We start from the raw sequence: 26,974 nt of genomic DNA, 5'->3' as shown, positions 1-26,974 counted from the left end.
TGCCTGTGTTAGGATGGCATGGATTGCTTTCTAGAGGTGCCTCTTCTTCTCCTTTGACTGTGAAGGGAACACAGGTGGCTGACAAGCTTCAGCAACTAACTTTTAGGTGGCTGAACTGGGGGGATATAGAGAGCTACCTAGAGGACCTCAATAAAAGGTAACAGAGTCAAGAAGATTGTGAGTGGTTGCAAGGTAAGAGATCTCTGAGTTCAAAGCAGGGCTTTTCAGCTGATTTGCTGGATGATCCAGTGGTAGCAGTGGAGGTGCTGGTGCCATCCTTCTGCTGGAGAACACCAATCTGATTGTGCTGGTTTTTTTTCTCCACCCCTGAAGGTCGCCACTGTGAAGTCCATCAGATGATTGGAAACTACATGTGGGACCAAAAGACAAATTTATCTTTTGATATTGGTGTGAATAAAGAAAGCATGCTGCCTCTCTGGTGGAATGGATCGGAGCCTTTGTGGGTCACAATGATGAAAGAAAAAAAGAATGTTTCCATGTACTACTGGCCAGGTTAGTATGTCAAAAATTGCTACCATCTTAACAGTGCATCTTTACATCTAAGGACTCCATACGCTGTAGGATGGCTCTTTAATACCATTCTGAAATACAGACAAGAATTATGAGTACTTTACTAACCACTCATAGAAATGAATTATCTTTTCTTAGGACATGACAATTTGCATATGCTTAGAAAGGAAGAGACTGGAGTGCCACTGGAGGTAGCTTTCCACCAAATGTTACCTTCAGGGGAGAGCTCTCTTGCAAAGCATCCCCTCCTCCACCAACTGCTCATTCCTCTTGCCCACCTGTAGCTTCTGGTGTGCCGAATTGTAGACCATGTCACTGATCAAAGTTAAACAGTAACCATCCTCCCCCAATGCTTGTTTGGTTTCAACCTGGAAGTTAGTAGCTGAGAGCTGAAGACAATCTATTCTGTGGGGATAGCAAAATACAGCTGAAAGCAAAGCATCCTTTGGTGAGCTGGAGTGAGCACTTTTGTCCTCCTTCATCATTAACTCAGCTGAGGTCCCAGTTGCTCTGAGTCTGAGCCATTCATTTGGAGGGACTTGGCCTTTTCGTTCTTCCTTTGTGGACATTGAACAACTGAAATCCCTAGGAATGTATAATGAGTCTTTTTTTAACAAACAGGAATATACACTTAGGCTGTCCATTTAACGACCCACATGGAAATAAATGTTCCAGCTGTGTAGCCAGACCAAATCCCTTGCAAGGTACCCAGCTTCTCAACTTTTTGACCTTTTAACTCTGCTACCTAAGCAATATGCAAATATCCTCCTGTATGTAACTGCAGGCTAGAGGACCACATGCTAGAAGAGCCGTACTGAATACAGCCAGTGCCAGTGGGTAGGGCAGCAGCAGCTGACTCATGCTGCGGGCTCCCGGCCAGCTCGTCTTCTGCATCCCAACGCACGTGTGCCTGGTCATGGTCTTTCCATGCAATGTGGCTAATGGCATCCCAGAAAAAAAGGCCACAGTTCTCAGGAAAGGGAAGAAAGAGCGAGCCAAGATGAAAAACATTGAAAAGCCATCCAGAGTGTTTCTACAGTACTGAAGAGCAAAAAGATCTGAGGGTGACAATATTGCCCTATGGACTCAAAGGCAGTCCAAGGGACTGGAATTGCAGACTAGATACAATGGTTTGGGTCAGCCCTCAAAAAAAAGCTGCTTCTTATTGAAGATCACCCAAGTGACCTAACAGCAATGCACAAAGTAGGATATAGAAATTATGCAAGAATGTAGAAATTCTTCTAAAGATTTACAAAAAGACCTGTTTCTATAGACTGTTAATTTTTAACTAATGTAACTGCACTGAATAGGTATAATTAGGAACTGAATAGATGTAACAGTCTACAGAGAGCTACTGAAATCCAAAAGAACAGTGTCACTTTCCATTAAATGCCTTTGGACTTTACCTAGCTCCTTCTTGTTGCCCTTTGAGCAGTGTCTCCCAGGGAGAAAGACATATGAGGTCTATATGCATGTATCCCTGTATACGTATGTATACCCTTTACAATTTTCTGTCTATTGTTTCCAGTGGAAAATTGCAAGGAACAATAGAACCTCCCTTTTCCCAGTGCTTATGCTGCCAAGTGTATGCATTGACTCTCTTATGACACAGAGGGGGAATTTTTTGCGTGGATCTGGTATTTTAGCTGTGGACTGTGACGTGTACGTCTGTCTGTCATTAATTATTTATCTGTGACAGACAACCTTTGGCAAAGTTATCAGTGCCTCAGTCCAGCAAACGCTTAAGCACATGCTTATTTTAGGGGTGTTCATGGTCTCAAAGGAGACATTGGCCATACAGGGTCAGGCACAGGGCAGGAAGCGGGCTGAAATGTAGTAGTATGGAACGAAAACACAGGGCAGTTGGGCTGCAGTAGGACTCCAGGGGTAACTGGAGTAAACAGAAGTCACCCCAAATGCAATAGTATTTATTACATTTTCCCTATACAATTTTTTTGAACTGTTTTCTAGTTCCATAATAAGGATGTAATCCTTTCTAAACATTCTAGATGTATTATTTTAAAGCTTTAATTCTTAACAAAGCATTTGACTGGGGAGTGATGCCAAACAAAATGAAAATAAAAATAAGAGTTTAATAACCAAGCTGGGTAGAGGTCCCACAGACATTTGCACTGCATATGATCTGCTATTAGTGATTAACTTCCAGCCTGAGGATATACTGCTGCTTAGTAATGAATCTTGCAAATCTGATAAAGATCCGAACAGGAAAAGTTTGGGAAGCTCTTAATAGGAACAGCAATGTACAGCCAAATTCATCACACTTTGTTCTGGAAGATGCTATTTTCTCTCCAGCCAGCAGTGAAGACAAACGAGACTGATCAAATGTAGCAGAAACACGTTGTGAATGCCAGCGAGCTGATTCCCAAGGTTAACTTACACCACTGCCATTTCCTCCTCAGAGCCAGTTCCAAGCTTTGCAAAGTCTGAATGCAAAATCTGCTGCTTTGTGTTCTTCCATATGTTCCTCTCTCATGCGTAGTCAGCGCTTAAAGGAAGAACAGCCAGACCCCAGCAAACAGGGACACAGAGCAGGAGGGCTGTTGGATGTGAACACCCATCCATCACAGCTTTATTGGTGGGCCCAACTTAAGCACAGCAAAGACAACTCATGGGCAGAATTCATCTGGGCTCTCCTGCCTCTAGAAGCGGAGGAGCCAAAATTCCACGGTGCCAGGGGTCCCAACCGCCGCTTCTGCCAAAATATAAGCACTTGGCTTGTAGGGACATTTTTCTCCTTTCTTCACGGTGTTTATTAGGCAGTTTCTGCTCTTCAAAGCATTCCTGGGGAAAAATGTATCCTCTGACTGTTTGATTGCTAAGTAAAACACAACAGCTAATGCCATCCGTGGGGTGAAATGTGCAGCCTCACGCCCAGGTTGCCTCTCTGAAGCACTGCAGCTCCAGCGGATGGAGAAGCCCCAGAGGAGTGCGAGAGCATCCCGGCGGTACCACCAAAGTCAAAGCTTTATAGCACTCCTCACGCTCGGCCCAGTGAGTGATGTCACCCCACACCCTCCAACCCCTCCATTTTCCGGCAGCCTATGCAACTGCTTCAGCTGAAGTGCGGTGACATCTTTTCTAAACACTGAAATGAGAGAAAGCGGAAAAAAAAGACTCTAAACCAACATTTTGCCATTTAAACACAACATTTATCAGACTGTGCAGCTAGTCTGGAAAGTTTTCAAAACCTTCTGTTATGACATGAAGTGTCCAACTGTTAAATCAATGTTTAGAAATGCAATTTAAAGCTGGCAGAGGTTCAGGTCTCCAGGTCAGATAGATAAAGAGGAGCCTATATATCACTGTGAAAGAAATCCTTATTCCTGCTCCAGTAGTTCAGGTTTTTAAATAAAGGTTTAGTGTCATATAAAACTATGCAGAAAGGTATCTAACATTACATCTTAGTAAATACAGCTCATCTATTTGTAGTTTAACCAAGAAGAACTTAACATTCCCTTTGTCTGGCTCCAAATTTTTTAAAATTTCCTTTCCCATAATATTTAAATGAGAAAATTTACCATCTGTCCTGGCCACTACCAAAATGAAATTTAAATATTAAAGGGTCTTCATGGCCAGTATTTTGGAATTGTAACAAGCCTTAATGTCAAAAATCCAATTTTAAGTTCTGTTCATCACAGAGGCTAAAAAAAAAAAAAAAAAAAAGAAAAAGGAAGCTCTTGGTATCTAAGCAGCCTGAGTTTTCAGTGTTATTGCCAATGAACTGCACACTGGAAGACCAACATTTAGTGGCCAAAATGATTCCTAATTTTTGCTGCCTCTGTAGTCTTTTATGTCATGCTCATCACTTGACAATCCAGAAATAGCAAAGATATCTCAGCAACTAAAATATCCCAGATCCCCAAGAGGTTAATGCTTCCAGTTCAAATTATCTTGTGAGTAATTCTGAGGAAGGTTATCTGAGAAAATTATAATCTGATGTCAGTATCTGAAGAGGAAAAAAGAGGCAAAATCATCATATTAGTCATTGGCTATGAGCAATCATCCACCCGAACTAAAATAGTAAGTGTTTCCAACGCATTTCCAAATGCGTCCTTAACTTCTTGCCTGGCTTTGGAGCCAATCTCTTCCCTCTGACTCAAGTGTCAGAGGAGAAATTGGCTTTGAAGTTCCAGTTCTCTCCTGAAATACTAGCAAAGCTCGCAGAGGACTACTGCATCACCACTAGCATCCAAGGTAGCTGAAAGCCAGTGTTTTGCTGCTGGTAGCACCCAGGACATCATGCAAAAGACTGAAGCTGCATGCCCTCAGGGCAGGGGGCAAGGGCTCCTGCTTCCTGGAGATGACTTCAGGTCATTCATGGAATACAATTTTTTGATGATTTGGTTAGGTAGCAGCTGGGACCTGTCTCTGTTGCACAACGTCATTTCTTCAAAGTACTGTATGCAGATGTATAGAAGTTTTACTGTAGGACGGTATGGAAAGTCAGTTCTTGTCAAGCAATCTCCAGGCTGTTCATCCAGATTGCAGATTACTTTCGTGGTGGAGAGATAAACACTAAAGTATCTCCATGCAGAAAGGGGAGGATTAAGTCATGTAAGTTTGGAGCAACAGGGGCAGAATGAAAAGTGAGCACCATCACACACTCCCACAATTTTTATAAAAACAAATATTACACAGAGGTTCAAAATTGTGTAAATATGTTTTTACGGAAAAGCAAATTAGTTTACTACATTTTCCTTTTATTACTGCAAATAATTAATTCTTACAAACAATTAAAATAGATGAGATCACTTGAAACACACAAAGAATGTGGAGACCTGGGAGTCACTACCATGGACCATTGGGTAAAAAGACTGAATTCATCATGTGTGCTAGGGCTCTCGAACTTTCAGAAAGGGTAAACTCCATCTGACTTATCTGGCTTTCTGCAAATCAGTGAAGATTTTTTAAAATTCCCTAAGCTTAAATATTTAAGTTTTTTTAACCTTTCATGGTACTCCTGAGAAGGCACAATCAGAAATCTCTCAGCCAGCTTAGCCTGCAAGCAGTGTGCTTTTTCCCTGTGTCCCTGTAATGCACCTCAGCGATGTGAGCTCAGGCAGGCTGAGATGCAAGACACTGACAAATTCTCTTTACTGAGTGTCCCAGTAAGCAAACCACTGTAAATCATCTCTGAAAGTAGCTCTGCTTGCTCTAGTGCCCTCTCTGTACTTACACCTCCTGTGCAATGTCCTTCCCCTAGCCAAGCAACAAGACAACTTATGACAGTCCTTAACGCCTGTTCTTTTCATCCCAAAGGAGGAGAAAAGGGACCCACATGTACACAGATTCAGGCTATGGCTTAGAGTTGCCTTTTTGCCCTGACTGTATTGCTGTATACAGAGGCCATTTTGCAAGAAATCCCTTTTTTTTTTATCTCCTTGTGCCCCAGGAATACACCAGAAAATGCCTAACTGTGATGGGAGGACTCTGGGGCTCTCAAAAGATAATTTGCATGAATCCAGTGTTTCTGAAAGCACACTTCTTTTAAATATTAATGTTATTCAGCAGCATAGTAACCAGAGAGCAAAAGGGCAAAAAACCCCACAAAAACATGTTTTTGTGTGTTCAGGGCCATGTTCTCCTGTAGGATTTGTTGCCATAAATTTCTGGGCCACAAAACAGACTGTATTTTGCAAGGAAGGCTGCAAGTTACCAAGAGAGTTAATTGGTTTATACTGTTTTAATAAGACCTCCTGGGAAACAGATTTAATAGTGGAATGCCAGTATCACATAATAAAATACAGTTTATAGAGGATATTACGACGTAAGATACAGCGTGTCTAACTGGAAAGTATTTGCTGAACTTTCAGGGAACAATATCTAAATCTTTTATGTTGGAAGCCTGGAAATGAGGCTATGTGGCTGCAGCAGTTAAAATGAGAACAAGCTAGCGATTTAGGTGGAAACCGTCTGCCACGAGGGAATCAAGAGTTTTATTGTGGGAAGGTCACACAGAGACCTTCCTTTTAGAGAGAGAAATAAAAGGATCCAATGTACGGTTTGCTACAAGCACTCGTCAAACCAACCTCTCTCCCCTTTTCACTTCCCAACCACAAGTTTTCCTGCAGGGAAGGTGTAAGGTAAGTAATGTCACAGGGAATTTACAAACCTGAACTTGGACCCCATGGTGTGGGGTCTGTGATCAAGGTGAAACAGCAGAGCTTACCATATTTTTCGCTCGTAGGTTGCGAGGTCGAAATCCTTGGGGTCAGACCAAGTTATTGCCGTGAATACTTCAGCGTCCCAACAGACAAAAACTTTGCAGATGCCATCAGTGATGCTCTCGAGTCTTTGCGGTACGTTACTAGACTTCCGCGGTGTGGGGTTTCCTCGCTCAAGGATGAGTATTTGGGTTTACTATCAGCCTTGCTCCAAGGAAATTTTCAGGACTGGCTCCCAGGTAGGAAGATGGGGACCAAGACTGCTTTACAGTACTGTCATAGAAACATGACCATAAAAGAAATAGGGCCTTACATTAAGGTCGGAGGGGAAGATGTGCTCCTCTCTTCATGTGTAGGTTACAACACAGAGGAGACATCCCGACTTACTTTTTTTAATTTGCTGTTTCAAACAACTTCAAGATCAGTCTGTGAGTATCTGTTCACTGACCTGCAAGAGCAGACTTTGAAATGCTTGGTTTTAGACAGAGCTCCTGGGAATTTGGAAATTCTGAAATCAGGACACAGCTCCAGTCACTTGTTTATGAGGCCAATGCTTTGGCTCCTTCTGCATTTTAGAACATCTCAGGCACAATGATTGTGGAGCAGGCATTCATTTCATGCATATATGTAGAATAGAATAGAATAGAATAGAATAGAATAGTTCAGTTAGAAGGGACCTACAACGATCATCTAGCCCAACTGATGGGAACACATCTCTCAGACAACTCCTAGGAAGAACATATGCTCCACAGCCAGCTTTCCAGTTCTACCAGCTCTGATCCAAATATTAACAAGGGACAATTCCACATAGGTTGTAAAATCAGGGAAGATTGCACAACCACATGCGGAGCCAATGCCTTACCTTAGCTATAACTAAGCTTCCTCTTTTAAAACCTCATTGGTTTACTACTTGCGAATTGCTGTAGGGATTTAAATCCAAAAAGTGTAGTATTCAGATGCTGCGTGTTGCTTGTCCTTGAAATAAAGGCTCCAAAATGATGAGAGCGCTGCTGGAGATGTTGCTTCCAGTTGCACACTGGGTCCTGCTGCACAGATGCTCACAAATCATAGTGTCGTTTACAGCATGGGGCTTAGAGAGAAGCCATCTCAGAACATGTGAGAGACATTTGATCCTGAAATGATTTAGCTTAGATTTTGAGATAGCTATCTGCATGTGACATGAGGAGGTCATATGTGCCATAGGAGGCTTTCTGGAGCTTCTGCAACACTTTTAATTCAGTGAATAAAAAAGGGAATGGGAAACTGAATACAGATACCAGCTCTGACTTCTGGTAGAAACCCAGAATTACCATAGAAAGCTTTTGGTCAGGTATCATTTGGGGATAAGTCAAGATATGCTTGAAGCTTCCTGCCTGGTTTCAATGAAGCAAGGTGCATAAGGCTGCTCAGGACAGTTTGCAGCTTTGTAATTGTGAACATGATTAAAGGCGAGGCACAAACTGTTAAAAGCTCCAGCCCTTCAAGCCACTCTTTTGGGTAGCTGGAGCCCATTGAAAAGGTTTCAATAGCTAATTCAGCCTAAATCACAAGGCTGCTTGCTGCTGCCTTCCGTGGAAAAGAAGAAAAGGGCAGAGACACAACAGTGTCGGTGGGGCAGCTTGCAAGAGGTGAAAGCTAGTGATTTCAAGAAAAGAGCAAATCCCTGCCACCGCGATGTCTGCCGTAAACACCAGCTACAGCCTGCTGAAGAGCCCAAATCCTACAGATCATCCTGGAGCTGCAGGAGGTCTGGTCTCTGGTGTCCATTTACACACTATCCCTCTTGAACTTCTGCCTGGGTTCCTTTTCTTTAAACTAAGCGCCCTGTCTGCAGCAAGGCAGGAAAGAGGAAAAAGGAATGATCATTGATAAAATTAATAATCAGTTGTGGGTGTAAATACTGCAGAGACTTACAGTAAGAAAGGAGGGTAGAGAATGAACAGATTAAAAATCAGGTAGGTTTTCCTTATCCTTTCTCTCATTCATCCTCTTTGTTTAGTCCTTTGAAATTTAGCAAACAATTTTCAGCGCTGCTGGGCCAGCCCATAAGACGTAAAGCCTCTGAAATGCCTTTATTGCAGGTGTATTCATTTAGCAGGAGTTAGCATCTCTGGGTAGAAGAGTCTTGAGCTGTGTTTTATTGTCATCTACATCTTCAAAGGCTGGCAAATCCAGCCTGTTTCCTTTCCACACCCCAACTAATTGGAAAAGCCCATTAGGCTGAGGCTGGCACCAGCTATATGTGGGAAAACAGCCTGTGGCAAGGTTAGTTGCCCTAATGGCAGGTATTAGTAGCTAATGAACTGCACTTATGCTCCCACCATTAGCAAACCTTACAGGGACTTCAAGGTAGAGAAAGTAAGCCCTTTATTGTGGCATGGTGGCCTAGGATTAACTTGAATTTGGGCACAGGAATGTCCTGACCTATCTTAACTTCACCAGGGTCAAAGGGAGTTTTATCAATGCTCTTTGCAAGGGCAGGAGTACCTAACTCATCAGGGAGCCACTGAGCTCCTCTTGGCAACCAAAGGAAACCATCCTTCAGGAACATTTTCCAGTCTCTTCAAACAGGTGCTTTGAGACCATTATTTAGACCAAAAATATTCAAAACTAAGTCAAGCACCCATTTTTGGCAAGTAAAGCTAAAACATCCCGTATGTCTTTTCCACAACTATAATTTAAGGGCTGTGGTAATCTACCTACCATCCTGGACAGGTGTCATGAAGTTTGCAAAAGTCTGTTGATAAAATACGAAACCGTTTTTGGTATTGCCATCGATGCTATCCAGTTTTCTTCAGCAAGCTTTCCTTAGCCATTTCTTTTGAAAATTACTGCTGATGGGAGAAGACAGGACTAACACACAGTTAGAAAGACAGAGTACTTCTCCCATGCAAGCCAAGATCAGAGATGCCTGGTTTTCTTAGGAAAACAGGAAACAAAGTCAAACTCAGTCTTACAAGCTCTGGATGTGCTGTACCCAATCTTGCAAACTCCTAAGCATGCCACATAACTGGATCTTGTCCCACTGAAGTCATGTGAAAAGTTGAATGTACATCCTTACAGCACTGAGCCCTCACTGAGAAATCTCACCACAGCCTAAATAAGACCACTTGTTCTATGCAATAAATCTCTTTCGTAGCTTCTGATCATTTAGTTACAGGTGAGAAGACACAAAGCAGTGTGACACAAAGCAGTCTAAATAGCTAATTAATAGACACTGCAGCAGAAGAAAACTGTTTCAATAGGTCCAGTGAGTGTGCATGCAATATAGAAATTACAGGGTTACATTTTAGAAATGAATTTATGCCTAATACAGATGGAAAGTAATGCTTAAAATGAAATTGGGGGGAGGGAAGGGCTGCTTCATTTGAATGATTTTAAAATCATGAAGAGTGAGAAAGAACATTGTTCTTCAGGGCCATCAGTGGAGAAATTCCCACCACAGCAGAGACCTTCAGCTTCCTACAGGACTGCTCCTCTAAGGCCTTCAGCAAACTTAAAAACGCAAATGACAGACCCTAATTCATTCAGTCAGTCCCTCACCTCTGATTTTTTCTCTTCTGTCTCACTCATTACACCAGACTACTCGGGTGTCTTTAATCAGAGAAGGTGGACCTGTCAGGACATCACACATCTTTTTGTAGGGATCTTGATCTGGATGAGGGCATGTATTATGGATGGCACACCCTGTCATATATTAAGTACAGTAGAAAAAGACTGGGTTTGAACTTCATGAGCGTGGATTTGCGATTTTATCCACACGACTGCTCTCAGGGAGCTTTACGGTGAACTGTAGAGCGGTCATGAAAGTGTAATTAAGCACTGATGTATGTGCAATCCCCACTAATTAGGCTGAGGCCATTCAGTGCAGAAACGTGTGATCAGCTAAACTTGTGCAACTCTGAGATTAACTTAGGTTTCCTTTGGTCATATTCCTGCATAAAAACCCCATCTAAAATTTCACCTCAATTCATACCACTCGGGATTTTGCAGGGTCATGGAAGAACACATCCTGAGTTGACCTCGGTGGTTTGGAAGACCTCACACAGGAGAAAGCCAGAAGTGCCAAACTTTAATTAAAGCAGATTTAATGGGTAATTCCCACAATACTTTTAATAAGGGCATTCAGCACAGAAATTAGTATTTCTTCTAGGTCTTTCACTCTCATTAAAGGAAAAGCCTCCTTCCTAATTCAAAAGGTAGCAGAGGGCTGCCAGGCCAGCCTGTGTTTGCATACGCCAGTCTCTACCTGTCATCTCTGATGGGAGTCTCACGTGAACCCAGGCGACTCTGGGCATGAGTAAGGAGCCCAGCCGTGCGAGAGCGGGTAGGAAGTCCAGGCTGGAAGTGGAAAACGTTCCTTTGTGGTTCTGTGGCTCTACGTGGCGGTGAGGACAATAATGCTGGCAGCCAGGAGGTCTCCATGTGTGACAGCCTCTCACTCCTTCCTCTCCTCCCACCTCCAGCAACGGCAGCGCCGAAATGGCTGCTGTGTACTACGAGCGCATTGACGTGGAAGGCCACCACTACGGCCCTTCGTCCCAGCAGCGGAAGAATGCTTTGAAGGAGGTGGACAAAGCCTTGAGCAACATGATCACGCTCATCAAGGTGAGTGGCGTCCAAAAACCCAGCTCCCGGGTGCATTTGGAAAAGCTTTTCAAACTGCTCTTTGTGGCACTGCCGAGAGCCTATTTAATGCCTGTTAATTGGATGCGTTGGCTGTAAACTTTTATTTCCTGAGAAAAAGAGGCTACCGAGATCACGTGGAAGTCAAGGCACCATTCCCCTGACTTTTATTTTTGTCGATGGCATTATAATCCTCCTAGTGGCTTATTATTCCCCAGGAAGCCATAAACTGATATACATGTTGCTCTGTTTATAACATGTGTTGCCGGCTGGGCTTTATAGTAGGCGAACAAATCAAAACCACTCACTTGCTAAGGTTTGTGGAATCAGACAATTAACTTTTATAGTGGTTTTTATGGCACCACTCAGAACTTTGTACTTTAAACTTTGTTTTAAAAAACATTATCTAAATTATTTTGCAGTGAGAAAAGGAGGATACCAAGCTTTTTGGTAAATGTTGATTCTGTGAATATTTCTGACAATGATAAATGCACGTTGGAGTTTTTTATGTGTTTCAGTGAGGAGAGGAATATGTATGTCCAATTTCACTGAATTATAAAAGCTCTAATGCTAAGTGCCTGTGTTTGGGAGGGGAAGAGAGAAACACCCCTGCCACAGGTGTACCATGAAAAAGTTGCTCTTCCCCAGCCATTTTGGCCTACAGATGAGGAACAGTTGGATAAAATCCTAAGACAAACTGGGACAACTGGTTTGTGGGACTGGGATGTAGCATCTAGTTATTTAGCAGACGGGTGGATTTATTTTGGCAAATCTGTCTTTGGTGCTAACCTCTCAGACTCTTCCAGGGCAGCAACTGAGAGTGGACGTCTACCGTTACAGGTAGTGGCAAACCACACTGAAGGGCGTTTGCGACCATGCTCCTTCTGGCCAACTTCCACTAAATCAGTGGCAGTCAAATGGGAATTAAAATTTGTCACCAGGCAAAGCAAAACACATTCCTGGCCATAACGGCTGTCATGCACTTGCTTCACAGAGCATGGGTCTTCAGCATGATGTCAACGTTCTCCTCTTCTCTGATCATGGGATGACAGACATCTCTTGGGCGGACAAAGTGATAGAGCTGAAAAACTATATCAATATGAGTGATACCATACAAATGAAGGATCGAGGTCCTGTTGTGAGCCTCTGGCCAGCTCCAGAGAAGCACGCAGAGGTAAGTACAGCTTATTCGTATTTATTTAATTCTGTGTTTCCTTGTTTTTTACAACAATTATGTCTTTTGTTTGCTCGCAACATCCAAAACCCGGTCTCAGAGATGTGTGTAAAAATCAGCCTGAGGCTCTTATCGGGAGTCAGACTTGGATTCTGTAACACTCTTGTGACACTGGTTTCTGAAGGAAAGTCACACCAGCCAAATTAAAAAGCGTGAACTTTGACTGTTATTTGGCACAGATACATGCTTTCAAACCCCACCACTATGTGCATCTGATAAATAGCTGAAAGATTTTAGCTCAAAACCCATTTTTAGGATTTTATATATATAAGAGTCAATTTATTGACACTCTAGCTGGGATTTTCAAATGATCTGGAGGAGGTCAGGCATTCATATTCCAGTAAACTCCCATAGAGTGTGAGGAATTAACTCCATTAGACCAGAATTACAAAAACCAATTTTTTTTACAATATTCTCCTTTGAAGAATTTTGATGAACAAGCATGTGGGATTGAATCAACCATAAAAGCCCAAGGCTAGAACTGCAGGATTTTAAGGGACAAATTAAAACAATACAGGAAAAAATTTGGAAACCACTTGAAAAGAATGAAAGTGCAGCATCTGTAACTAATAGACTAGTACATTATAGTTTAACCAGAAACCAGTGCTTGAGAAGTCATTATTGCTGTCCTCAGAATATAGATGAGTGGATGTACGAAATTGGCAGTCCATGCTCCAGGTGAATAATTTTGTTTTCTATATTATATTTTAGCCAATTCCAGTATATTGTAGCTTGGGCAAATATTTTTAAGAGAATATTTGCTAATTTTTGCACCCAAACAGGCTCTCCAGGAATTGTATAGCTGTGATATTGTGAACATTTAAAATTAGTGCCAGAATTGAAATTTGTCGTAGAGGCATGTGTAAGCAATTCACTCAGAGTTCCTGCAGGGGATCACAGAGTTTATAGATGCTCGCCTCAGCCTTAAGTCAGAGATCCCTATTTTTGTAGGCCAGGCCTTCAAAGAAGGGCAAGTATAAGTTGCGACTTCATGCAGACATGGGGTTTCATCCGACAAAGCTCTTAAGCACATGCTTCTCTCTCATTAAACAGCCTAATATCCCTAAGGATAATAAAGTACAATGCATCGCACGATGGTTTTGTTTTCTTCCTTCGTTTCTTTTTAGGACTTCTTAGCAGAGTGCTGCTTTTTTAAGCGAAATAAAGTTGATTTTCTGTTTCCCAGTAGCCAGATTCCTCTATTCTTAATTCACTTTAAAGAGCCATGTTTAGGAAGTAGATCATATCATAACATAGTGGTTATCACCTTTAAGAGTTACCCCATTTTGAAGCACCCGAAGTACTGGTGAAACACCAGGACCACTCTCTAGTCCAGGTCATGGTGGGAGGGTCTGGCTGAGTCATGCCGTCACACCCTGGTGCCATCCTTTCGGCAACTGCGTATCAGTGCAAATCTCTTGCACACATATACACGCAAGGGGGACTTAGCTAAAAGGCTAGTGGAGGACCTTTCATTCTTTGCAGAATCGAGCTATTTATTCCTGAAGATTATTTATATTTAAGCAAAAGAGCGATATACACTCTGGGGACTCCAATAACTACCTTCTTCCTGGCATATGAACATCTTCTTTAGACATTTAAAATATTTTTCTGAATAATCTGAGGTTTAACCACATTTGTGTGATTATATTCCAGACAGTATGATTAATATTAATAAACCACTTGTACAGCATTGTGCAGCTTCAAAGCCGCAGGCATTGGCTGATTAATATATCTCATATATTGGCTGATCTCTTATCTTCTTATGAAGCAGATAATTAAGCACTATCAATCCCTTTGATAGGGATTGACTGGTTAAGTGTAAGAAACACAGGTGAGGTGACACTAATTGTTCGCTCAAGAGCAGAAATAGGGAATGAGTGGCAGAGGCCAAAGGCAATACCCCTTTTCTGCATCTGAACCCAGTCCACATGGTGCCTCTGAGCATCTTTCACCACTTAGCTTACTGTCTTTGGTTTCTGCTGGTCTATCGCTGCACATTGATATACTCACATGCATACATTTGTGAGTGCGTGTATTATAAATATATTTCATACATGAATTCATGCGTTCCTATGTGTTTATGATCCAAGTTTTCAGAACCTCCTAAACCGCATAAACAGGTTTTGCACAGCCGTCATCTTTGGACCGGCAAAGTCCCAGTTTGAACGTGCTGATGATTAGCCATTAAAGGGAATTAGCTATTTTACAAATTCAGGTATTTCCATGTATCCATAGGTGCGTATATGCTCTTTACAGCCATATGGTGTCCTAACATTTGTTTTCTTTGCAGATATATCAAAAACTGAAAGCTGTGGAACACATGCATGTTTATAACATACAGGATATTCCAGACAGGTTTTTCTACAAAAAAGGAAAATTTGTGTCTCCTCTAACTCTCGTGGCCGAGAAAGGATGGTTCATAGTAGAGGTAAAGTAGAGAAGCAAAATACTTAGACATGAATGTGAAAAGGTGCAATATATGAAAACAATAAGAAAAATGTACAATTCTATGCTGGGCATTGAGTTAAAGTGTTACATCACTTACCTGGGCTGACTACAAAGCTAATGTCAAGTATTGCCGTGTGCTTAAAAGAGCCTAAAGGCATGGCAGCTATGCTGAAGGTAGACAAAGTTAAATAGTCAAGACGGTTCTTTTTTCTGTGTCATCATAAAGCAGGAGGAGTTTTTGTATTTTGCATTCCAGTTCTGTTGCTTTACTCCTCTCTCCCCTGCCCATCTACCTTCATCTCAGGCACAAAAAGAGTGTTTCCATTTCAAGATCTTACTGTCTCTCCATTCAGCAGTACTTTGTGGCAACTTATCCTTCTGCCTGGCTTTCCACCCACCAGACTCTGTCCTAAAAGTGCCCTGTTTCTCCCAAGCCCTCCAGTCTCAGGAGGGTCAAACGGGGGTTTACTCCTCAAAGATACCCAGTGCATACACTGAAATCTGAGAGCTTGTTAAGAGGCAAATCAGACTTGCACATGAAGAGATTTTTCATACCAACTTATTTTGTTACTATAAATTATTGTTGTTGTTATTATTATTTTGTACTTGTATTGCTACTGAGCATCTCCACATTGCAGATATTAACTGCACCTCACCACAGCTCAGAGGGCAAGGCAACTTGTAGTATCTTCTAAGTGGGTAAACAGAGGAGCAGTACTAAGTGATTTGCTCAAGGCCATACATTAAGTCAGTAACTTGGCAACAGAACCAAGGAGTCCTGGTTTTTTTCGGTGTCCCAGCATAGTCATTGCCCATCATTGCCTTGCAGATTATTGTCGGTCATTTGAGCATCTTTCATGTCCCTCAGAGCTACTGCTTACCAGGCTTTGCTGAAGGTGATCCACACCACCACATGTCTCGCTAGCAACCTGACTTTAGGATAATAATTTCTACAGCTGAAAAAAAGTGCACCTCTAAAAAAACCCAATTGCTTTTGAGTATGGATGGGTGAGCACCACATTTCTGGTTAAAAAAAAATATATAAAAAAGCCAGAATTAAGATTCAGACACGTAAAGTAGGAATCTGAAACATTTTTGTCAAAATGATTTTAAAAAAATTACAACTAAACTCTTTTGTACAGAAGTTCAACACAGAACATTTTTACATAGTCTGTAAAAAAAAAAGCACTTCAAAAAATAATTGAAACTCTGACAAACCTTAATAACAGTGCAGAAAACACTGCTGCTATGGTAATTATTTCTGTCTCTCTGCCCATTCCTTCCCATTGTTTCTGATTTTCAAGAATGTCCTCTCATTAATGCTGTCAGGTTTTCCTTCTCCTCGGTACATTTTCATTATCTGTGAATGGGATATGAAAATGAAAGTTTCCTGTCATATTTTTAAAGCAATAATTGAGCCTTCTATTATATTTCCTGCCCAAACCACTGAAGAGAGGATATTAAGCTCTTCCCTATCATGCTCACGGGGTGTTTTAACTCTCTGTTGGCTAGTGGATAGCTATAAACTGTTTGAAAAAGGGGAAATTTTTTTTTTTTTTTTGAGAGAGAGACAAAGAGGTTATATCTGGAAAGTTGTGGGTTTTCCCCAGCAAGGAGCATAGGAACACAAGTCCATCCACATTTCAGTTAAAGCAGGATGAGGAAGGATTCCACACACCTTCAGCTGTATTGATGCTGGTCTGCTAATATTATCTTGTTCCCTCCACATGAGTGATCCCCATCCTTGAATTTCCCCCAGCTGCTCTCCTTCATGCAACAACAGTGTTAGCCCTCAGGGCTGTGTGCTCACCCTGTACCCATCCCAGCGTACTTTCCCAAGTTTTAGGGAACAATTGCTGTACAGCTTCTAACCGCACACATGCAGGGAAAAGTCCATCGTCAGCAGTCCCAGACACCCCTGCTTCATCTTTGAGGAGCAGTGCTAGCCCAAGCTTAGGCTAGGCATGAAAAATTAATGTCTTGGTTGAGTCCTCTGTCCCATTTGGGCTTGCTAAGGCAGGCATATTGGGGTGCTGCCAGTGCCCTGGCCCCAGAGATGCCCCAGGGCTTTGTGGGGTTTGCTGTAAGGCAGAGCCTGTTGCTCTAGAAGGGCAGCGAGCGCTGAGACGCTTGCACAGCCCTTTCCCTCAAGCTACTGCTGTTAACAGTGGTTTCACAAGCACTCACTTCAGCTGCAGTTGTGAAAGAAAAAGTAGTGTGTTTTCTGACCCAACTAGCAGCAAAAATAATGGAAATGACTGTGCCTTTGACTGCACATCTAGCTGCAAGCAGCTGAGTCCACAACAGCTGACAGGACCGTGGAGGGGTGTAGCTTCGGCAATGTCATGATACTGCCAAAGAAACAAATTAGATGTGACTTGGCTTGTCTGGAGCTGGTGCTAACAAATGCTGTACAGGTTGCCTAATGGTGAGCAGCCCAGTGACAATTAGTCCCTGGAAACCACAGTAAGCAGAGCCATAGCATAAGGAGGTGCTATGGTAGAAAGAGGGGGAAGGAGTCTGTTTTCTCCTTGGCTTGCTCTGAGTGCTGTCAGTGAAATAGATGGGGACAAGGAAAGAGATTTAATTTGTCAGCTAAAATTGTTCAATTATTTGGTACATCTGCTGACTATTACATACGAAGAAACGCAAGGGATACTCCGGGGGCTCCCCTGGAAAGCAGTTGGAAGAACTACACCTCATAGCCATAACCATTGCTGTCCTCAGTGCTCCTGCGCACAGTCAGTTTTCTTCTTGGGCAGAGGAGGAAAACAAAAATCAAACAAATGTTTGTAAAAGAAAAGGGATCCTCAGTCAATCTGCTTAACCATCTGCAGGGGTTGCAGCACCACTTGCCCAGGGTGGGAATGTGGGAGACTCTTGGGGCATCTTCTGTGCTCCTGTGATGGAGTGTGAAGCCCAGACCTGGTCATTTTAGGCAACTGTAGCTCCTTCTCTGTAACCATCAGAGAAATTAATGCCAGGGGTCTAATAAACTGTCAGGTGATGTTCTTCATCCAAGTGAAATTCCTGCCATAGTTTTGGGGATATCTGGAGTGTCACATCTGCTGCCATCCCTAGGGAGCATGGGACAAGAGAAACTCATGGAGAGGGTTGGTCCAGCATTTTGAGCAGCCCATAGGGACCACTGCTCCCGAGGGGGCCAGGATATGGCACTATTGTAGGTAGTCTGGTAAGAGCTGTTAATATAGAGCAGGAGAAAGTAAGGAAGGAATTTAAAAGTACAACTTATGTGCAATATGGCCCAGGAAAAACAAGAATTATGATGACAAATTATTAAAGCATGGATCCACTAAGCAGGGAGAGAAAACTAAGAGTGGTCTATGCCAGGGAGAGGGGTACCGTCTTAGATCCAAACCTGTGTTTCCTGGAAGGAACTTCATTGCTTTAATACTAAAACGAGCAGGGAGAAGAAATAATAATTATTAGAAAGTATATGGTAGGGGTGATATTTGTATTGTTTAGGCTGACTAGTCAAACGGAGCAAAAATGGCTGCTTTTTCTATGGTACCAATGGCATGTTGGGCAGAACAACACCCGATCAAATCCACGGGAGTGCGTGGCACTGGGTGGGAGAGCGGCACCGCTAGCATGCAGTAGGAGAGGGACACCACCTTGCTTACAGGTGTCACATATAGCTGTGACACTTTGAGCTCACGGCAGAAATTTAGATGAGCGAGAGGCAGAAATTTGTCATCCCCGCTCAGCTGGGAGATGGCTACTCCCTGAGATGGCAAAGCCAGGGATCACCCCTCCTAGTGATGAGCCCCTGTGCAACTGACAGTATGGTGCAGGGGCCCGATGGGGTGGCACAGCACATGGAGACACAACATGGCACACCACGGCACCCCACGCACAGCCCGGCAGGTGGGCACTAACCGCGTTCTGTTGTTTTCGCCCAGAGCAGGGACAAGCTGCCCTTCTGGGAGAACGGGACGGGGAGGAAGGAGGCCTGGCAGAACGGCTGGCACGGCTATGACAACGAGCTCATGGACATGAGAGCCTTCTTCATCGCATATGGACCAGGTACAATGCCACTGTCCTTGGTGTCCCGCTTACCCACAGCCCCATGGCCCCTGCTCCAGCATCCCTGCAGCCCCTGGCACGTCAGGACCCTGATGTGGCACTCTGTGACACCCCAAAATTACAAAGAGATGGCAGGATTTCCTCACTACGGCTGGATGCCAGGAAGGTTTCTAGCTCTGTATCTGTTTTGTAGCTGGAGAAACAGGACAGAGAGATGTGAAGGGATTTGGTCAGCCCCTCTCCGACATCTCAGTGCAGTAACTCTATACCTTTGCCCTATTTTCCTAAATTTTGGCCTAAATTTTTAATTCTCTTTGAAACACATGAATTCTCTTTTTGTTGGTGGATTCGGACTCACTAACGCAGAGCACTTTCTTTAAGAAGGTTGCAGCATACCTCAGCCACCTGTCCGACAGACAGACACGAAACCCCTGGTTTCCACTTTATCAAGCCCTTTAAACACTGCTGAACACCAGGCTGCAACTGCAGACAGGAGCGAAAGAAAAGCAGAATGTGCAATACAATTATTTGAGGCTATCAAATATTCTACCAAGCACACACAGTAAAGTAGCTGCCGTACTTAATTTTTTATTTTTTTAGTTTTCAGAATAAAATTGGACTAGAAGTAAAAATAATGAATAAAAACATTTAAAATGTTTTTGCTGAGCTATGTTGTAAATTGTACAGTGTGCCACATCCCAGCCTGCTCGGTAAGTCCGAGGGAAGGCAGAGGAGCCCTTGCCCTGCAGCGGCCTGCATTTCAGGAGCTAACCCCAAGCCATACAATGCCAATTCCTCTCTTTGCCTGTTTTCCCTACAGATTTCCGATCCAACTTCCGAGCGCCTCCCATCAGATCCGTGGATGTTTACAACATCATGTGCAGCCTGGCAGGAATACAGCCGCTGCCCAACAATGGCTCCTGGTCCAGGGTGGAGTGCATGCTCCGAAACACGGCCCCCTTGGCACCGCTCCCCCTGGGCGGCAGCTGTGCCCTGGCGCTAGCTCTGCTCTCCCTGTTCGCCCGGCAGATCTCCTTACTGTGATCCCCGAACAATGTTGGTCAGTGTCACCGGCAACTCCATCCTTCTCTTTTTTTTTTTTTTTTTAAAGTTCTTCGTTTGAATAATAGCTTCATTAATAGAGTGCTGTCCCCCACTCCTCCGTCGTGCTCCACCATGCGTGAATTTGGCCCATCCTGCATTTACAGTGGTTATAATGTAAAGCCGGGTTTTGTGCTGCTCCAAACACAGCCAGAAAAGTTGGTGTCGCTACTCTAGATTTATAGCACTGGCAATGAGAGCAGAATCCCGGCTGGCTATCCGCAAAATTTTCTGGTGTGTGCACGTGGATATCTCTGAGCATCAAATACATCTTACCCCAGCATCTTTAACTGAGAGGCTCACCCTGGCTCCCAGTACTGAGAAGCTCAGGCATGGAGATAGACCTCTCTGCATTTAACTGGGTTCTTTCTGATTCACTCCTTCAGCTCCAGCTCCACCACCAGCAGAGCCCCACCTTCTCCTTACAGTGCCAGCCAAGCCCCGTCTATACCGACCCGTTCGTCAAAGAGCCAAGTGCTTTGCTGAGTAATCATAATGCCGAGAGAGGTGGATCGGCGGGATTGTAGTGAGAGCATCCTACTTCTCCCAGCCTTCCCTTCTTCATTTTCCCCAAAGCGAGACGTGGCCCTGCACACCTCCAGGGCCCGGCTTTCCTCACGGACCACGGCGGGGGGGGGCTGGGAAAGGGGAGAACGATAGAAATCCTCCACTTCAAAAACAGGAGGAAAGTGAAGAGGCATCTGGACACTCAGGGGTCAGGAGAAAGTAGGATGAGGAAGCCTGGCATTTAACAGCCTCTCTGCTTTTTCTGGTGAAGAGAATATCATCTGCTCAGGTTTTAGGGTTTTGTACCCAATTGTGTTCCTGAAGGTTTTTCAACACTTACTGCTTTTCTACCAGCTCTTGCTTTCTACACATCCGCCCGGTGAGCAGCACATTCCCCTTTATTCTGCAGCAGGGAGAGAGGTCTACACTGATGGATCTCCCACCCTCTCAGTTAATCCTAGCTAATATTTCCATCACGGCCTATCAAGCCCAAACAAAGTTGTAACGGTAAAGTTAAATAGCAGGAGAGGATAGAGCTGTTGTCAGAGGTGCCTTCAGGAGTGCTTGGCGCTTTTTCTGATATACCTCTGAACCAAGAGCTTTCAGTGACAAACTGCCTTTGGAAGGATTTAGTTCCCTCCCCGTGCAAAATAAACCTTTAGGACTTACTATTCTTATGGATCCAGAGTCAAGCACGATCTGGGTATGTGTGGTACCATGAGTTTAAGGGTGAATGATTACACCGTGGAAAAAAAACCAAACACCAAATTAAACTTGACAAAAGACTTCTGTAATAGCCGTAAAGATTTATGTAATGTGTTTTTAAAGCTCAAGTGAACCATCAAATCAATTGGGGAAAAAAAGGGAGAAAATCAGTCTTTGTTATTAGACTGTTGAGTATAAAAGGCAATTTAGTGCTTTCGAAGCATTTGCAGTAGCTGTAAAACAAGCACCTATTGTTCAGAGTTCCCTGTTGCTCTTTAATGGACCAGGCTCGATGAATTCACTGAAGCACATTTTTAAAGCAAAAAAATTATCAGTATACAAGATAACCAAATGACTAAATTACCAAGTTTTGTTTGAAAGTCAACAGGATAGATACAGTCAGTGCCTGTTAGTCCCTCCACAGCCTGCCATTTTAACTCTTACAGTGAACAGAACCCAAGGTCCTCTTACAGAAGAAAAGATCCTAAAAGTATAAGGGTATATTCAGACTCTCAATTATACAAACAGAAGTTGGAAATAACAAATCAGGTCCACTGAGTTGTTCCAGGGATGAGCCATGACACATGAAACCAACATTGATCCTTGCGAGTACTTTGTGTAACTCATAGTAGTCAGTGTCCACATGCAAATACTGCAGAGTAAATCTAATTGCAATATGATTTGTTTGACCTTAATGCAAGCATTGTGTGTATGGCAACACACCTCAAAAGATACTTGATCTGTAAAAGGGAAATTTGACAGTAGACCTGCAAGAAGCTCATTAGCGTCAGGAGAACTACAGCTGATCATTTTTTGAGAAGTGCATCTTTCTTCCTCAGAAATGTTGTACCTCTGAATCAGTTCACATTCTCATTCAAAAATCAAGTGTCTTGACTCTCGCCTATTTTTCTGTATACTATGCAACAGGGGTGGGTGTATTTTAAAACGTATTTCTGAATGACGTTTTTATACAATGACTGATTGTGAATGAGTGAATAATTCTAAGAATGGTGTTAGGAAAAATAAAGCATCTTTTTGTAAATACTGTAAGATTTTTGAAAAAAAAAAACCCCAAACAAAAAACACCCCTGTAACACCTTGCCTTTCTTGTTTGATTGCTGCATCAAAGTGTGATAAACAGTGTTTGAAGCTTGTGCTGATTAATCATCAGAAAGATGAATGATAACATTGTTTAGAAATGGCAAAGTTGTCAGCATGTAAATTAGGGACATTAAATGCATCACACAAGATACTGTAGCTTGTATACGCAGTCATTTTTTCCAGATACATTTCAATATTTAACCTTTTGAAGATCCATCCAGGGACATGTAATTCACACTAGCAAATGGACATAACAAACCATTTTGCTCTCCTAAGTAGAGAGGTGAGCCCTGGATGCTCTCTCCAGACCCACTTCTCCAAGCCCACCGTGCTACCATCACATCAGTTGCTTGTGCAGAAGTCAGGTGCATTGTCACTGGCACCAGGGTTCAGTTGGTTCGGGCTTTCTGAAGCCCTCACGGTACACCCCACATCCCAGCATGGGGTGGTGCAAACGGCAACGAGACCTCAAAAACCAACATGAAGGGCCTCAAGGACAAGGAGCCCTACTCCTGCTTTAAGCTCCAGAAACCAATAATGATGTTCGTGGAAGAAACTGATTTAACAGAAATAAGTCTCCAAACCTGCTCAGTGGAATTTATCTTGTTTTCCTTACATTAACTGACCACAGGGGCAGGGAGGGGATGATGGAGGAGAAGCAGTGCAGGTACACCAACAAGTCCTTTAATTCACAGCAGGACTCCCTTTGAACTGGCAGCACCGCAAAGGTCTGCCCAGAGGTGCTCCCCTTGTGTCCCATGAACACGGGTCCCGCGAACAGGAGGGTGCTGAGGGACTGCCTGCATGGGGACAGCACGGGAATCAGTCTCAGTCAGCTCCCCATAGCGGTGCCAAAAAATAGCAATTTCCCACCTAAAGAAGCTGAGCCTTTTTTTATCAATGAGCTTGGCGGCCGTGTAAATAGCACGGCTGGCCAGGGCGCGGCAGATTAAGCCCCCCAGCATCCCTCGGGATGCAGCCCGCATTGCCCACACAGACTACAGCCTCATGGAGACACTTTCCCATCGGCCTGGATGCTGGCCAGAGCCCGCCACAAGTACAGGGACATCACAGCTGAGGGGTTAATTAAAAGATTTTGTGGTGCTGGCCACCTTCCTCATCTCCTAACTGCTCAGTAGAAGTCAAAACTCTGTCAATCACAAACCTGCAACAGCACGGCTTGAAGGGAAGTGCTGACAGGAGCGCCTATCCTGAAGCAGCTGACCACCTTTTCTTCTCCAAGGTCTTTCTAATGAGCAGGGAGAGCGAAAAAGAGAAAGTCATGGAAAAGCGGGGAAAAGACACTATAGGATTAGGATGACATCTTGAGAGGGGAGGGTGAGAAAAGGGGCAGAGGACATCTCATGTCAAGTACTGTGTGGAAAAACCCCCAACCCGAAGTGAAACATCTGTCAGAGGTTAAACTCCACACCTTAGGGGGAGATGCAGACCGAAGGAGCTCTGGGCACTGGGAAGTGAAAGGCATTGGAAAAGCTCCAGGTAACATTTCCCCCTCCTCCTTTTTCCTGTAAGGATGCGGCAGAGAGGGCAGGCAGCTGCAAATCCAAAGGGAATTTTTTAAGAAAACACAGCCTAATGAAGGGAGAAGTTTGAAACCCTCCATTTTAGCATAATGAGTCTTCAACAGCTGTTTTGAAAGACAACTTTCACCAACATGGAATAATGTTTTTTGTGTAGGTACTGAAATACATTCATGTTAAGGGAAGGTTATTGCGGAGTGCTCAAAAATGTCAGCATTTCAGTTCTGTTCTTCAGGGCACTGTAATTCTCAAGCTTCGTCCAGATGTTTATAGCTGTATAGATTATTCTGATAAAATCTGAATTATATGGAAGTCGCCATGGACTTGCCAACTGGTGTAAACGTTACCCCAAATCTGGCAGGTCCGTGTCAGTGACACTGCTTCCGCTCTACCAGCCCAATTTCATCAGAAAAATTACCGCGAGCTGCCAGCAGACCTGCCCTGCTCTCTCCCTACCCCTGCCCGGCAGCTGTGGGATGGCTGCCCCGGCCGGTGCGAGGCGGCCGCCTGGAAGCCACACCACCACACCGGTGGCAAGGCCGCCCTTTCCCGCGGCTCCTACCGGTTTCCTGGCTGGCGGGGGGAGCCTCACCCACTGGGCCTGCAGATAAGCTCCCGCTGCGGGGTGGAAGACGTCGATCAGCAGCAGCACTGAAATAACAGTATTTTCTCTGCGGGCGCGGGGGGGGGGGGGGGGGGGTGCTGAGGAGAGGGGGAAGACCGCTCGGCCCTCGTGAGGGAAAAGGCCCTACGGGACCTGGAAGTGGCTTTTATGGCCTTGTTTGCCCCTTTTTTTCGTGTCGACAGCCAGCAAGGCGGCGGCGGCAGCAGCTAAGGGTGCAGCTTCCTAAATCGCGGCTGGGTTTGGGGCAGGAGTGGAGTGAGGAGCCCCCGTTTACGGGGGGGGGGGGGGGGGCGGCTATCGGCGGGGACCCCCGGGCCGCCCCGGCCCCGGCGTGCCCGGCCAGGCAGCGCCCCCTGCCGGCCGTCCTGCGCGGCACAGGCTCTGGGGACGGCAGGGCCCAGGGGAGCCCCGCGACCACCCTCCCCTTCGGAGGAGAGAAAGGGAGGAAAACGCAGCCTTCCTGGAGAAAAAAAAAAAAAAAAAAAAAAAAAAAAAAAAAAAGGGTGATTTAAGTAGGCAGGGCTGGGGTGGGACGGGAGAAAGCAGTACATTTTAGGCAGGAGGGTTGTAGCGAGCAAAGTAAGAATTGGGACTCCTTTCATCCTGTGTTTCTCATCGCAGCTTTTTTCTCTTTCTCCCCTCTAATTCTCTTTCCGTTACCCTTTCCTCTATGGCTGATTCCTCCTCCCGCAGCACCGAGCCCCCCCCCCCCCCCCAAACCTGCTGCCTCTGCGTAGTTTCCTGAGCGAGCCTCCTGCCTGCTTCTGCCCTAATTTCAGTAGGAGCATGGAGGGTGGCCTTAGAGAGACCTGGGTCTTTACATGGCCCTTAACGATCCTTGACAGGAATCAGCTGGATACACTTCCAAATACAGAGGACTTGGGCTGCCTCTGGAGCTGCTTTGGTTGTTATTAAAGCCTAATCCCGCTAGCGGGAAACAAAATAGGTGTGCAAAAGAGGGCGGCAGGGATGAGCGACGCAGCTCCTTGCTCCATTGCTCGCTCTCACTCGCAGCTTCACTCGAGGTTAAACGTGGCACCCTCCGGTCAGGCAGTCCCAGCAGTGCTGATCAGGAGGACTCCGATTAAAGCAATAAAAGACAGCAAGAAAACAGCGAGGAGGGCTGAGGAGAGTGGGCTGAGGCAGGGGAGACGTAGTGCCCACCTCCCACGTCAGCATGGATCAGGGCTTAGCTGAGCTCCGGGGAGCTCATTTTGTTCCTCCCTCAGCAGCGGCGAACGAGGCATTTTAATATCAGGCTTGTAGCAGCCTTGCAGAGCAAGGGGCACCAGCGTGTGCACAGAAGCTGCCCGGGTGTCCCGCGCCGAGGGGTCATGGGCAGCCAGCCCCCAAACGTCAGCATCCTCTGCCGGGACCACGTGGGCATCTCCTGCATGACCAATTTTCTGTGATTGCGGGAGCGGGCACTGACGGCTCTCTAGCAGCCTTCTGTTGTTCTCGAGAAATTAATAATACGTTAAAACATTACTCAGCACTTAGATATATCGCATGGTGAATATTAAGTAACCCTCAAAATTGGCTGGAGACACCGGCGTTGCTTCCCTGCCGGATAGAAAAAGGGAGGCCTAGGTGGCACCGGCTTTTGCGAAGGCTGCGGAGCGCAGGCAGGGCTTGCGGGGGATCAGCCACAATCCCCACTGAACACCCGGCCAACCTGCCGCTCGCATTGGGCTGCCTCCGTGCCATGTAAATGTATATAACTGAGCCACCTGTCCATAACAGGCAGTTTTAGCATTTCTTCAGTGGTCAAATGTGCTGCTTATCCTATGGCACTAAAACAACCAGTGCATTGGCAATCACTCTTTTGTGCTCCCCTATTCAGGTTAGTTTTGCCCCTGCAGGCCATGGCCATACAAAGTGACTCAGGAGGGGCCTGCTTCTGGTTTCTGAAGAGACTCCCACCCTCTACATGATCCCTGGGCAGAAGGGGGCTCTGGCAAATTCAAAACTAATTTTTCAAAGGTGCATATTTGCCTGCCTATGTTTCCATCCATTCATCCATCTATCTGTAAATCTCTCTATGCCTTGCTATTCCTTCCGTATCTTCCCCGTATTGGTTGGGCTTCTGGGGGCAAGACTTTGTTTCTGTGTTTGCCAGAGTAGGTAGCACCACGGTTTTCAGCTTGCAGCTCACTGATTGTGCCCGAGGATCCGAGGGGTGGGAGATGGGTAACCCATGTGGGGTGGGACAGGGGTAACCCCAGCTGGCCACATCCCGCACCTTGCACACATCTCGGCTGAGAAGATGCTGTAAGAGAGAGGGAAAGCACCCCTTGCCCAGCCATGGAGGGCTTCTCTG

At 44.7% G+C, this 26,974-nt stretch overlaps 1 protein-coding gene across 2 annotated transcripts in view; it reads left to right on the top strand.

Annotated features, from left to right (window-relative positions):
* The window catches only part of ENPP6 (ectonucleotide pyrophosphatase/phosphodiesterase 6), a 33,676-nt gene extending 11,039 nt beyond the window's left edge, over window positions 1–22,637 (top strand). Inside the window, exons 2-9 of one of the 2 annotated variants that reach the window (XM_052779751.1) lie at window positions 334–513; window positions 6,740–6,851; window positions 11,183–11,324; window positions 12,337–12,516; window positions 14,870–15,007; window positions 18,951–19,074; window positions 19,895–20,134; window positions 20,562–22,637. In XM_052779751.1, coding sequence (XP_052635711.1) covers window positions 334–513; window positions 6,740–6,851; window positions 11,183–11,324; window positions 12,337–12,516; window positions 14,870–15,007; window positions 18,951–19,074; window positions 19,895–20,118 — 1,100 coding nt within the window. In that variant the 3' untranslated portion in view covers window positions 20,119–20,134; window positions 20,562–22,637. Of the gene's footprint in view, window positions 1–333; window positions 514–6,739; window positions 6,852–11,182; window positions 11,325–12,336; window positions 12,517–14,869; window positions 15,008–18,950; window positions 19,075–19,894 lie in introns of both variants that reach the window. The other variant, XM_052779748.1, reaches the window with a different exon arrangement.
* The last annotated feature ends 4,337 nt before the right edge of the window (window positions 22,638–26,974 follow it).

This window comes from Harpia harpyja, chromosome 2 (genome assembly GCF_026419915.1).
Source record: "Harpia harpyja isolate bHarHar1 chromosome 2, bHarHar1 primary haplotype, whole genome shotgun sequence".
NCBI classification, from domain to species: domain Eukaryota; kingdom Metazoa; phylum Chordata; class Aves; order Accipitriformes; family Accipitridae; genus Harpia; species Harpia harpyja.
This window is presented reverse-complemented; position numbering and strand designations above follow the sequence as displayed.